The sequence below is a fragment of the Merops nubicus genome, unplaced genomic scaffold, assembly GCF_000691845.1.
Source record: "Merops nubicus isolate BGI_N331 unplaced genomic scaffold, ASM69184v1 scaffold18671, whole genome shotgun sequence".
Taxonomy (NCBI): Eukaryota; Metazoa; Chordata; class Aves; order Coraciiformes; family Meropidae; genus Merops; species Merops nubicus.
In genome coordinates this window covers 5,360-18,194 of record NW_008586444.1, presented here as the reverse complement: position 1 = coordinate 18,194, position 12,835 = coordinate 5,360, and the positions used below count along the sequence as shown (strand labels likewise).

The window sequence follows — 12,835 nt, the reverse complement described above, 5'->3', positions numbered from 1 at the left end:
TTTACAGTACAAAATAGAAAATAGATATATATGTATATGAAGCTACCAAATAGGGTGGAGTTAGTCTTCACAGGTTCTAAGAAGAAACATGATCTATATGTACAGGTTTTATATACAAATTTCTGCTAAAGGGACAAGTTTTAGTCATGCCCAGCTAAATATCACTTATTCACATGCATTTTGGTATAACAGGGCCTTAGGATTAAATGTGCTTGATTTCAACTTCAGTTGTGACTATCAACCATCCTAGCTGGTTTCATTAGGCACAGTCTTTTGTTGCTTGTATGGACTTAAAGCATAAAAAATAGTATCTTAAGCATAGCATTTAGTGATTGTGTGTGTATGAAAATGTGTTTATGAGTACAGATAATATTTACAAGTACTCTTCTCCCTCCAGACTTTTATTGCTGTATTTATATTTAAGAGCACAGCTGTTTTCAGACAGCAAAATCATAAACATTTCTCCTTTTTCTTCCCTACAAAATTTGGCTTTATTTTGTGAACAAGACTCATCTGCTAAATGTTTTATGTGGAATGGGGATTTTGGGTGGGGGTGCAGGTTTTGGACCAGGATACCTAGAAATCATTTTTATTGCAGAGGTGGAGATTGGCTGTGACTCAGTGTCCAGATAGCTGCTGTGTGGGGTCGCTAAGGGTGGGTTTGAAGGTGTTTATGAAGAATTCATGGTGATGATGTGGTGGCTCTTTCTTACAGCTCTGCTTTTGACACAAAAACTGGCTTGCGTGTGGCCGTGAAGAAGCTGTCCCGACCATTTCAGTCCATCATCCATGCCAAAAGGACCTACCGAGAGCTGCGGCTGCTGAAGCACATGAAACATGAAAACGTAAGTTGAAGGAGATGGTGGGAAAAGTTCCTCTGAAGTTGGACCCTCCAGTGAGCATCCATCAAGATTGCATTTAAGGACCTTGTTGCATACGTTTATTTTCTAGTACTAAATACAAAACTTGCAGTAGTCCAAGGGATTATAGTTGCAGAAAAGCATGCTCATTAAAAACAAAAAACCCCAAAAAACCCAAAACAAACAAACAAAAAAAAACCCCACATAAATTAATTTTATATTAAATATCTTTATATTTCATAGAATAATCTGGAAATTACTGCTTAGCATGTTCTGGCTGTCTTAAGGAATTAGGACAGAGAGGATGTCACTTACCTTCTCCTGCTCCTTTGCTGGAGTAAACTGTAGATTTTGTTATGTTATGAATTTATTTTAAAAAAGAAAACCTCTAAGTTTTGGTTTTAGTATCTTCTGGAGGGTTTTTTCATATCTGTTTGTTCTGGGTTGTGTCAGGGGTGTGGAGTCCACTGGGTTCCTGTAGGTAAAATAGGAAGGAAAAAAAGAGGTGGTGAGGGGGTGGAAATCAGATGGCTTTTCATACAAGCTATCCACTGAAATAATCAACAGGGAAATGAAATAGCATGTGACAAATGTTACCTTGAACTGGGTTTGTTGTTTGTGTTTTTTTTTTTTTGTATCACCTCCTTTTGGTAGAGAAAATGGTTAGTTGACCAGTTCTGTGTGTCTGTGACATTAACACACCAACACCTTTACTTGCATGCTGTTTGGAGGAAGTACCACATGCAACAGAGCAAGAATGTCATGACCTGCCCTCTGCAGAGCTGTCAGAATGTCAGGAGGGCTCTTGATGTCTTTTACCCAAGCAAAGTCCAGCTGAGCAGAAGAGCAGGACTGGTGTGGAAGTGAGCTGAGCAAACCTCAGACCTTCCTCTGGCACAGAAAGCCTGGCAAGTGTGATGTTGTTGGAAGGTTCTCCTTGAGTGGTCTGTTAAGAACTGTGGTGGCTGTGTGTCATGGCTCTGACCACTGCAGTCAGCAGTGTTTGGTGTGCCCCAGATCATCTTGGTGTTTGTATTTGGGCTAACACAACTGGAAGTTTTGGTGCACAGTGTCAACAATTCTTCCTCACTGCCCTGGTACAATCCTGTTGTCTCAACAGCAGAGGTGGCGTTTGATCGTGCTTAATACCCATCCCCTGGACCTTTTTTGCAGCTGAGGTATTCTCCAAACAGGAAAGCTTTGAACAGCTGTTACCAAAATAAACCAATAAACCAAGCAGCATATTGATCCAGTTTAACTAAGCTCATAAGATTAAGGAATGCAGATCAGATTGTGCTTGATGCCACGACAGCTCCGTGTCTGCCATCCGTTAACGTTTTTGGACTAGTGTTGCAGAGGCTGTACAGCTTTAAGAGTAGGGGATAAAAGGAAGTTGTTTATATATAGACATATTTTTTTATCAGTTCATCATCCCATCGTCTATCTGTGGGGAGTTTATCTAGGTTGTGGTTGACAAATCCTGCAGATGCAGAGATGTTCAGAGCAGGCTCGGTGGTGCCGGTGTCTTGACTACTCAGATCTCGGTTCGGAAGTAAAACACTTGGGTTTACGTGGCACAGAACACAGCAGCACATCTGGGAGGTGCAGTGGTTTGAGGGGCTTGAGCGTGGGGTGGTTTTCTGCATCCTGCATCTCATCTGGTCCACGACCATCCTGAGCACAGAAATGCACCTGCAGAGCACTCAAGCGTGTCTGTGCTGTATTTGCAATTCCAGGAGGCACCCTTAGCACTGAGCAGATGGGAGAGCAAGTGGGGTGGTTGTCACAGAAGAAATTAATAAGCTCTGTGGCATCCTGAAATGCTGGGATGGGAAAGCAAAAGGTTGGGAGTTGGGTTCTGAGCCTCTTGGTGTTCACACCTCTCAGGAGTGAGTCAGCGATGCGCTGCAGTCTAACGGCATTAAGGGCTTGTGAAACTTGATGGTAGATAGGGGTAGTTTGATACTGTGCTTTAGAGTGTGGCAAGATAAGAGTGATAGATGGAAAAAGCCTGAAATCTAGATAGAAGAGTCAGGGTTTGTCTTTCTGTGCTAAATTGGGTGGATAACGTTGAATATTTCTGTAAAAACTGATCTGGAAATGTCCACTGGAGACAGAAACTGAGAGCACAAGAATCACTGCACAGGGTGGATGTGAATGTTTGGGTTTGAAGATGTCTGTCCAGAAATGGAGCTGCTGTGATCTGTATCAAGAGAGGCAGGAAAATGCTTTTTTTCTTGTTTCCTCAATAAAACGTAATCTACAATGTATAATATAGATTAGACAGAGGCTTTTATTTCCTACCTACTTGCTCGCTTCAAAAACATACTCTAGGTTCCTCAAAGATTTTTTTTCTTTACTTCTCTGTTGAAAGGTAACTCAGTTCAGTCTGACATCCTTGACAAGTGCAAATAATGAGATAGAAAGGCTGGGATACAAAGGCTGGGACACAGGAATCTAGCTCTGGGTTTCTTTTCCATGCTTGAGCCATTGCTGGAGTTGCTGAGACGTGTGTGATGCTTGTGTGGCTGAGACAAGGGAGACGCTGACTGGAAAAGGGGAGTTTATTTGGAGGTGGATGAAGAGAACCTGTGTCTCTATCTCTTACGTATTAAAAACATAAAATACTATGAGCATGTTTCAGTGAAAACCAGAATAAATGTATTGACCAGACGGGGGGTTTTTTAATGCAGTAAATTATCAAGAAGATAAGGTCTAGTTCTTCTTTTCCTTACAGTAGCACATGGATATCCTTTTTCTCTCCACTGATAGAACAGTTCAGCTGTAAAAGGAGAGGGGGGCTAGCTGCTTTTTGGGCAGAAGATACAAGTGACATTGAAGCTGCCAGCTGTTTGTGCAGACCAGGTCCTCACTGCCCTGCACTGTTCTCTGACTTGTTTTCTGGTGTAGTCAGTTATTCATTGCTTGTGTTACAGAGCTTTGCATTTTTTTTAACCATTAGTCAGTACAAGTGAAACAAATAGAGTCTCCCAGTTCTGATTTCAGTGTGTAGTCAACAGTGTAACTGAGAATTGAGCAGGAAGCCAACAGTTTTGTCTGGTGGTTGGGGTTTTTTGTTTGTTTATTCCTCTCATCTGTTTATTTCCTAAACAAAGTTGAGCTGGTTTTTGAACCAAGCTATTCCAAACCAGTCCTTGCACCAGCCTTTTCCTCTGGCTCCTGTTGGGTGCTGTAAGTGGTTGGCTGGTGTGAAAAGACAGCTGTGTATTTTTAACCTTAACTATTAATACTCTTTTACATAAGAATTGAACATTTCTTTCTGATCTTGTACAAACACTCATTTGTCTACATCTGAATGATTTTTAGTTGGAAATGAAACATCTACTGGAACAAGTAGTTTCAAAGCATCTTAGAAACTGTATCATATTATACTAAGAATATATTTCACAGCTTTTTGACTTTACTGTTCTCTTTCCAGGTGATTGGCTTGTTGGATGTGTTCACCCCTGCCAAGTCACTAGAAGAATTCAATGATGTGTAGGTAACTTCTCTGAAGACTGCAACAAAACAGCTTTTGTGTCTTCCTTGAATCTCCTAGATGATTATAGAAAGATTTATCACCTCAATTTGTCTGCCATCCTCCTCAGACAATTCAGAATTCCAACATGAGATAGGAGGACATCCTAATCTATCAGACTGATAGACTTGTTAGCTCGTGTTTCACTGAATCCATGTACTAATCTGCTGCATTATTTCAAGTGTCTTGAGCTGTATTTCATTCAGCAATGCACTTTGGGACAGCCAGTCCTGCTACTGGAGCTTCATAGGGGATTTTCTTCCTAAACCTGTTGAAGGGTTTGCTTCACAGCCAGTGTGTTTCCTTTTGTTCCTAGGTACTTGGTGACACACCTTATGGGAGCAGATCTGAACAACATTGTGAAATGCCAGAAGCTCACCGATGACCACGTGCAGTTCCTCATCTACCAGATCCTCCGGGGGCTGAAGGTACCTGCACCCATCCTTCCTGAGCAGTGGGGGTAGCTCATCACTGGGAGCTGGAGCTTCTTGGTTGATGTCATGTCCACAGAGAGTCACACCAGTACACACTGGGGCTTCTCTGACTTCCCTAACGTATCATAGGACAACCTGTTGTTGTTGTTCCTTCCCCTCATGCCTCTTTGGAGCTCTGTATCAGTAAAGTTACATATCATTAAGCTATTTCTATATGTTCCTGTGGGCAGATTTTGGAAGGTTATGATCTGTGTTGCTCTCTAATCTGCCCTGGCTGTGACTCTTCCATCTCTTCCACTGTGTGTCCTTGTGACGTTCTGCTCATGGCAGCAGTGCTCCTGGGTGTTCTGAAGGAGAACTCCCTGCTCAAAACCCACAGACACACACTCAGTTCCTCCTGCAGACGAGCATTTGAGTTGTGTGGGATGGGGAAGGGCAGCACTGTCTAGGGAAGAAAGGAGAGGGAGGCTGCTTGGACTGTTATGTAAAATTTGTCATCTTGCTTTACAGTACATCCATTCAGCTGACATAATACACAGGGTGAGTATTTATACTAAGATAAATCCTAAATTTATCCTGAAATTGCTTCCTGTACTCGACCAATGTCTTTAAAAAACGTAGCACAGAATCTTATAATGTAGCACCTATAGAAACAAGAAGAAAATTTCCAAGAATTATTTGGTTAGACATGGGAGGTGGTTGTCAAGATCCATAGTGTCTATTCCTGCCTGTGTCTGGCTTGTGTCTTTGTGAAATACCTTCTCTGTGTTGAATATACACCTACAGCACTGCTCTTGCCAGAAGCCTTTATGCTTTTTTTGCTTCTGTGTAACACTGCAGAAGACAAAGCTGACTCTGGGATCAAATAGTTTTCCTGGGTATGGAGAGTTGATATTTACAGCCAGTTAGAATCTGTTTTCCATCTGCATTTGTTTTTATCTACCTTAAGCTTTTAAACAACATATATTTCACTGTTAATGCTGATGTTGTTTAATTTTTTAGGATTTAAAACCTAGTAACCTAGCTGTAAATGAAGACTGTGAGCTGAAGGTAAGGTAGTCACAGGGTCTGGTTGTGATTCGAGTGAATGTCTTGTGCATGCTCAAGGAACTAATTCCTTCTGGAAATACTTCAGTGGCCCAAAGTAATAATGTCCTTCCCAGCTGTAAAAGGCTGGTTTTCCTTATCTGTTCCTGTGTTTTTAATGAATCATTGTGAAAGCAAAGAATTAACAGCTTTAGTTTGGATTTAGTTGTTTTAGAGACAAGTTACCCAGAGGTATTTCTGTTGGGTCCTACCTGTCCTAGGCTAGTGTCCCTAACAGGTTGTGAAATTGAGTTTCATCATCTGCCTTGGCAGTTGCACCACGTCTCCACCAATGCAACAGCTGCCTGGTGGCTTGCTCTGGCCACTGTGCACAGCCCCACTGCAGGAGCTGGTGGGTGTCTTCTCTGTTGTGTAGATCCTGGACTTTGGCTTGGCCCGGCACACGGACGATGAGATGACTGGCTACGTGGCTACCCGCTGGTACAGGGCTCCTGAGATCATGCTGAACTGGATGCACTACAACCAGACAGGTGACACAGTGAACTGCCACAAGGCTTTTCACTTCCTCACTGATAGGCAGAAGAGGTTGTCCTTTGCACATGCTCCTCATTTCATCCCATAACCTGGCTGTCGTGGTAATTACACTTTATTAAGGTCAATTAGAAGAAGGAAAGCCCAGGGTTAGTATTTGAAGGAACAGGCCACCACAGATCAGTTAAGAATCATTGTGGTACTGTTCACAAGACTTCTTCAAACTCAAACCTTTGAAATTGCAATCAGCAAAATGCATTCAGCACTCACCCCTCACTTCTCCTGGCATAGTGGTTTTTCAAGTGAGTGAGAGGTTCCTGGATGTGGAGAAGGTGTGTTTCTAGAAAGCTGCTGGGAACACACTGAAAAATGTCTGGAGTTATGGTATGAAGAAATGCTAAAATGTATACAAATCTCCCTGATTTTCTCTTCTTAGCCACTTCTTCACAGTTACATCTTCCTCCCAGTTCCCAGTATCTTCTCAGCAACACACCAACCTTCCCTATAACCCTTACAGATCATACACAGAGGGGAAAAGCAGATTCTGAGAACAGTTCTTGTACAGGAGAGCATACGGCTCAGAGGAGATAATGTGCTGCTCTGATTTCTTACTTCAACACTTTTCTTTTTTCCTCTAGCCTGTGCATGGACTTGTCCTGTATCTGTACTGTGATGGTTGATGGTTGTGTGGGTAGAATTTATGCAAGGCCATAGACAACTCCCCAGAATTGTCTGGAGCAGGTTTCTCCCTCTCTGAAGGTGCAGATTCCTCCCCAGCTCTGGTGTTAATGCACCTTATATGCTGGAAGGGAAATCTGCCTCATCTGGAATTCTGTTACCTGGACAAGTCTGAGATGACACAGTCAGTGAGCAGTATCAACTTGCAACATATCTCAGGCTGTTCCAACGTCAGAGAACTGTTTAAGGGCAAATTGTTGCTGCTTGTTGGGTAGGGTGATTCTATTGAGGCTGTAGTTTTCTGTGTTACACTGTTTTGTATTTTATTTTATTCAGTTGATATTTGGTCGGTGGGCTGCATTATGGCTGAACTGTTGACTGGAAGAACGTTGTTCCCTGGCACAGACCGTATCCTTTAAAAGTAATTTATTCTTTGAAATGGAAGTTAGAGATCTTTGCTGTCACGTGCTTCACAAGAAAAGAGGTTCTGGGTTTGGTTGTGGGTGGTTTTTTTGTTTATTTTTAAACTCACAGCTTCTTTTACTCGCAGTATGATGAGGTGAGTTCTTGATTTGGCTGCATGTGAAATGACCAGTGTGCAAGAAGGCAAATCCATTTCTCTTTATTAGCATCCCTAGAATTGCTCACATGATTTTGTTTCTGGGCGTTGTTCTCCTTTAAGTGGATTTAAATTCCTTGCTCTTTGAGTTTGTAGAAAATAACTGCATGGAGTAGGCTGTCCGTTCACAATCCTCTTGCACTTCAGGTTTCTGGCAAATGTGAAGCATCCCTCCTGGCTTCTTGGCTGTGTCCTGGTGGAATTCTCTGAAAGCAGTGGGTTTGCAGGTCCTTCAGTGCCAAGGATCTCAGTCCAGATTGCTCTGAAATGTTCAGGTTCTGCTTCCCTGCTGGAGCGTGAGCACAGGGGGATCCTTCTTTCACTGTGTGCTTGGACTGATGTGAAAAATCAAACTCTGTGTCTCTTCCAAATTATTACTTTTCTGCAGCAGAGTGGGCTGGGTGTAGGACACTTGAGCAAATTTATGAGTGTACTTTGTGAGAGCTGCTCATGTTTGTCCCCAGGAAATTCAAACTGAGACCTGATGCAAATTGTTACACTGACAGCATGTGGCAGTTCAGCCCCACGACATGTTGGGGTGATTTACTGCTGCCAGATTTTTTCACTGGACTTCATTTGCCAGAGAAAATGACACTGCCCACCTTCTACCTGATTTATTCTTTCAACCACAGTTTATTTTAATAACTTTTATTAGTTTACTAGTATTCATCAATATTAATTCAAACCTATTAGCATTCGATGGAAGCAAAACAAGTGCTGGCAGTACTGGCCTTGTGTCAACACTGTTACTTCTGGAAAGCATCTCAATTCCACAACTCTTTTGAGGGGTGACTTTTATTCCAATTTTGACCCATTTTCACCTCCCTTTCCAACCTGCTTTAACTTTATCCTTGCTTCTGTTTTTTTTCTGCCTGTCTTCATCTCATAATCTCTCTCCAAATTTGTCAAACTTGCTGTGCTCTGCTGTTTAGTCATCTCTGCTCTGTTTCTCTCTTGTCAGAACTAACACAAAAGTGGCTTAGGAGCTAGAAAAAAGTTGCCAGATTTCTGTCTGCTGATTTAACACCTATATTGGTTTGGGCAGATTAAGTTTTTGTTTGTTTCTTTCAAGCAAAGAAGAGAAATCAAGAATTGTTGAATCAAACAAAGCAAAAGTCTTTAAGCTGTTGCCATTGTTTGATCCTAGTGACATTTTAGATTTTAAAAATCTTGATACTTGCAAATAAAATCCTATTTGCTAGTGGGCTTTGCAGCCTGTAAGAAATGTTCTTAATGAATTGAACAATGTTCTTAATGAGTTGAACAAAACCATTTATCTGCCAAGCCTTGGAAGGTTTTTCTCCAAGCTGTGAATTATAGCCAATAATATCCACAATGCAAAATAAAGTTTACTTTTAGGATCTAAATTGTTTGCATTGTCATATTAAGATACTTCACTGATTTCTAGCTCCCAGCAGAGCTTGTGATTCTTTCCTTTAAATTGCTCCATTACTTTCACAAATGCTTGTAATGCTTTTGAATTAAATGCTTTTGCTGCTCTGAGTTGGTTAGATTTTAAGAAAAATAAGCCAAATCCTTTTCTATTGCAGATAAAACTTTGTCATACCATAGTTCTTACAGTTTGTGAGTGGTTCCCCACTGTGAGTAACGTGTGCTGTCTGATCATGAGCTCGGGGCTAGGAGAGGAGCAGGGTTTGTGGTTATGAGCCTTGTTGTGTGTGCCATGTACCCAAGGAAAGGCACCAAAGTTCCAGCTTTGCTGGTAGCTAATGACAGCAAGCACAAGGAAGATAATGAGAGGATCTAGCTTCTGGGGTTCTACCTTCTTCCTGCTGTGGAAGGTTCATGGAAATTGTTATCTATGCATGATTTTTTAGAGACTTTTTAGATGTTTTCCAGCTGCAGACCTTGTTGGGTCCTTCTGGGCTCTGAATTTAATAGAATCATAGAATGCTTTGGGTTGGAAGGAACCTCTAAAGCTCATGTAGTCCAACCCCCCTTCACTGAGCAGGGACATCCCCAACTAGACCAAGTTGCCCAGAGCCCCATCAAGCCTGACCTTGAATGTCTCCAGGGATGGGGCCTCCACCACCTCTCTGGGCAACCTGTTCCAGTGTTTCACCACCCTAATTTCTAATTTCTTGGTACCCACAGGTTTGCTGAGGCCTGTGTTCCTCCTGCAGTGTCACTATGGAAGTACTGACTTACTGACTTTGTAATTAATATTAGCATGCTTAATTGAAGGTGTGTTATATCCATCCAGGGATATAGTATATCCAAACCCACTGCAGTTCTGAGGAGTTGCAAAGTGCACTTTGTGTTCTGTGTGTTCAGGAAGCTGGAAACTGCTCCCATTTGACAGCTGAAAGTTTGATGTTCTTCTTGCTTTTTGGTCTCAAGACTGTTTCTTAACTATATAGAGTCCTGTTTCCAAAATGAAGTAGATAGTGACAGAATAGGGAATGCCTTCTCAGGGTGATCATCCTCCTGTTGAGGTGGGTTTATGGTGTGAAATACTGCTCCTGTTCACCAAGGCTGGAGCAGCAGTGGGATGATGTTATTTACAGCTCATCAGGGATTGCTGTATATGGCCTGGAGATGCATATCCCATGTGAGGGGCTTCAGTACAGGCAAGAGGCTGTACAGGGGATTTAATCTGGTAAGTAACAAGTTGTATTCCAAGATGATTCTCTTCAATGCTGTCTATGATGATTATGTCACTGATAAGCTAATGGTGAGTTTAGTTTTAAGTTCTGAAGGAGCCAGTCTGTAGAGATTCTCAACATGGCTGTCATTGATTCGAAGCAAGAGTTGTTGATCTGCTTAGGGGAAAAAAATTAATGTGGGTGTAGCTCTGCAGGATTCTTACAATATTCCTTGCTTAAAACTGAATGTAAGTTAATTGAATTGGTCCTGTTGTAATCTATGGGTGGAAATATTTGGATTTCTAATATTGGTAAAATCTCTGCTGGGAGGTGGATGGAGAAGGGGGAGCATGGTTGTGGGGAAGGACTGGAGTCTTTTGGGATTTTAATGGGAGGCAAAGCTAGAGGTTTTCTTTGGTATTGTTTCTGTCCTATGCCAAGCTCAGTTTGTGTTAAACTTGTATATTCTTAGATTTTATTTTTTTTTTTACAGCTCTTATAATGTGAATGATTCATACAAATACAGAGGGAAGTTGACTGTGATGGTTTGCCATGCATAAAATGACATCAAATAGAAATAAGGATATCTCAAATGTTTTGTACTAGTTTAGCCAATTTTCTGTATGTTTTAAGTTGACTGTATTCCCTTTAAATTTGAATAGTATTTTATTACTATTTTTATTCAGTAGTATAAGACTTCCATGATAACTAACCAGTCTGAAATGACATTCTTCTGATCCTCTTGCTTGTGGTGGCAGCTAAAACAACTTGTGAACTTTGCTTTGCTGGGGGAGCTGTGACTCAGCTGGGTGCCTGCTCCTGACGGGGCTCACAGGCTGCTGGCTGAGTTCTGGGGTCACTGCACCTTGTCAGGGCTCGGGGGTGGCACTGGGGGTTTGCATGCTGCACTCTCCTTCTCCGTGCACATGTGCTTGGTTGCTTTTTTTGCTTTTGCTTTGTATTCACTGAGTCTCTTTCCTGTCTTTTAATGGCTTACGGCTCGTTTCTCTGGGGTGTGGTGGGTGCTGTAGGTCACTGAAAGCTGCAGGTCAGCAGGTTAGAGGTGGCAGGTTGAAAACTAGAAGCAGGGGCTGGGTTTTGCCCAGGGACGTGTTTGGTGTTTTCTCTGCTTTACCCTAGAAGTCACTGAAGCACATTCCACAAGTACTTCCCAGTAGCAATTTCCCCTGGAAAAAGAGCTGACAGTGAGCTGGGCAGCACTGTTGGTGGCACATGTGATTTTTGGAAATGCCTTGAAAAGATTTTAAATCCTTAAACTGAGGTATGGCACGTGACTTCGGAGATAGGTCAGGAAAAGCCAATTTATCTTGAGTTAATTACAGCTAGTGTGGCACCTTCTGCTAATTGTCATACACAGTGGATCTAGTGATGTCATTTTAAGCCATGAGAACTGAGAGTTGGCAGTTTGGTGGATGAGCTAAACCCAACAAGGGGCATTGGATTGACTCCTTGGGTTTGAGTATGTAGGTAGGTGGGAGTTGGCCAAGCCATTTGAGAAGTGAGAAATGAGAAATTCAGCTGTTCTGACAAAGTGCTATTTCCAGGGCTTTTAATTCATTTCATAGATAAAACTTCAGACCAAAGGTTACATCAAGAGATAAAGGTTTTAGTAGTGTTGGTGATTTCCTTCATATGGAGCTGGCCAGAACTGCAGGAACTCTGAGGCTTTTTTTTTTTTTTAAAAAAAAAAGGAGACAATTTTTGAAGTCCTTGTAGTGCTTGAATTAAAAGATATTCTATCAAGGAATTATAATTGCATCTTAAAACATCAGGAAGGCATTTATAATGAAAAAAAAACTGTCTAGTAAGTGGACTACTTTTATTGAAAGGAAAATATGTGATTAGTTGGATATCATTTTAAGGGCAAATATAAACCTTACAGGCAGTCTGAAATGATGAGTAGGTTTTGAAGGGCATTGTGGAGAGTAGTTCAGAGAAGGGAGATTATTCTCTTAATGAGAATATTCTCTTCAAAAGCTGCCTTGTCTCTCCTTAGACATGGAACTGTGGCTTGAGTGGATTTTTTTTTCCCTTAAGTGATGCCAAATCCTTAATTTTTCTGCCCTGTTAAAGAGGACAGTGCAGGTTGGTCGGTGGCCTGGTGGAAGCTCTGTGCTGGATAAAACATTCACTACACCTGCAGAGTTATGTCCTGAGAGCTTTTAGGGTAGAGATCCTAAACCCAAGCCCATGCTGTACCCTCTTGGCCACCCCGGGTCTGTAGGGAGGGAGATGCGGGAGATCCAGGCGCCTGGGCCGCCTGCCTCCAGGCTGCTTCCTGCTCTCTGAGTTGTAGAAGTGGCTGAACGACCTTGGAAGGTGTTCACCAAAGGCCTTGCCTTTAATACTAGTGCCTCCACTTCAGCCTTCTGCTTTACTCCACCTGTCACTAACACAGCCTAACCCTGCTAACTGCTGCTGCTTCGGCGCGGGGCCTGGCGGGTGCAGCTCTCGCTCTGCCCCCCGGAGAGCAGGGGGCTGTGAGGTGGCCCTCTCCCCTG

General features: G+C 42.2%; 1 protein-coding gene across 1 annotated transcript in view; it reads left to right on the top strand.

Annotated features, from left to right (window-relative positions):
- Positions 1-715: 715 nt before the first annotated feature.
- The window catches only part of MAPK14 (mitogen-activated protein kinase 14), a gene marked incomplete at its 5' end in the record, with an annotated part of 16,628 nt that continues 4,508 nt past the window's right edge, over positions 716-12,835 (top strand). The window contains 7 exons of the mRNA XM_008948661.1: positions 716-845; positions 4,300-4,358; positions 4,715-4,826; positions 5,343-5,372; positions 5,835-5,882; positions 6,295-6,409; positions 7,425-7,496. Of these exons, the coding sequence (XP_008946909.1) occupies positions 716-845; positions 4,300-4,358; positions 4,715-4,826; positions 5,343-5,372; positions 5,835-5,882; positions 6,295-6,409; positions 7,425-7,496 (566 nt within the window). The remainder of the gene's footprint in view (positions 846-4,299; positions 4,359-4,714; positions 4,827-5,342; positions 5,373-5,834; positions 5,883-6,294; positions 6,410-7,424; positions 7,497-12,835) is intronic.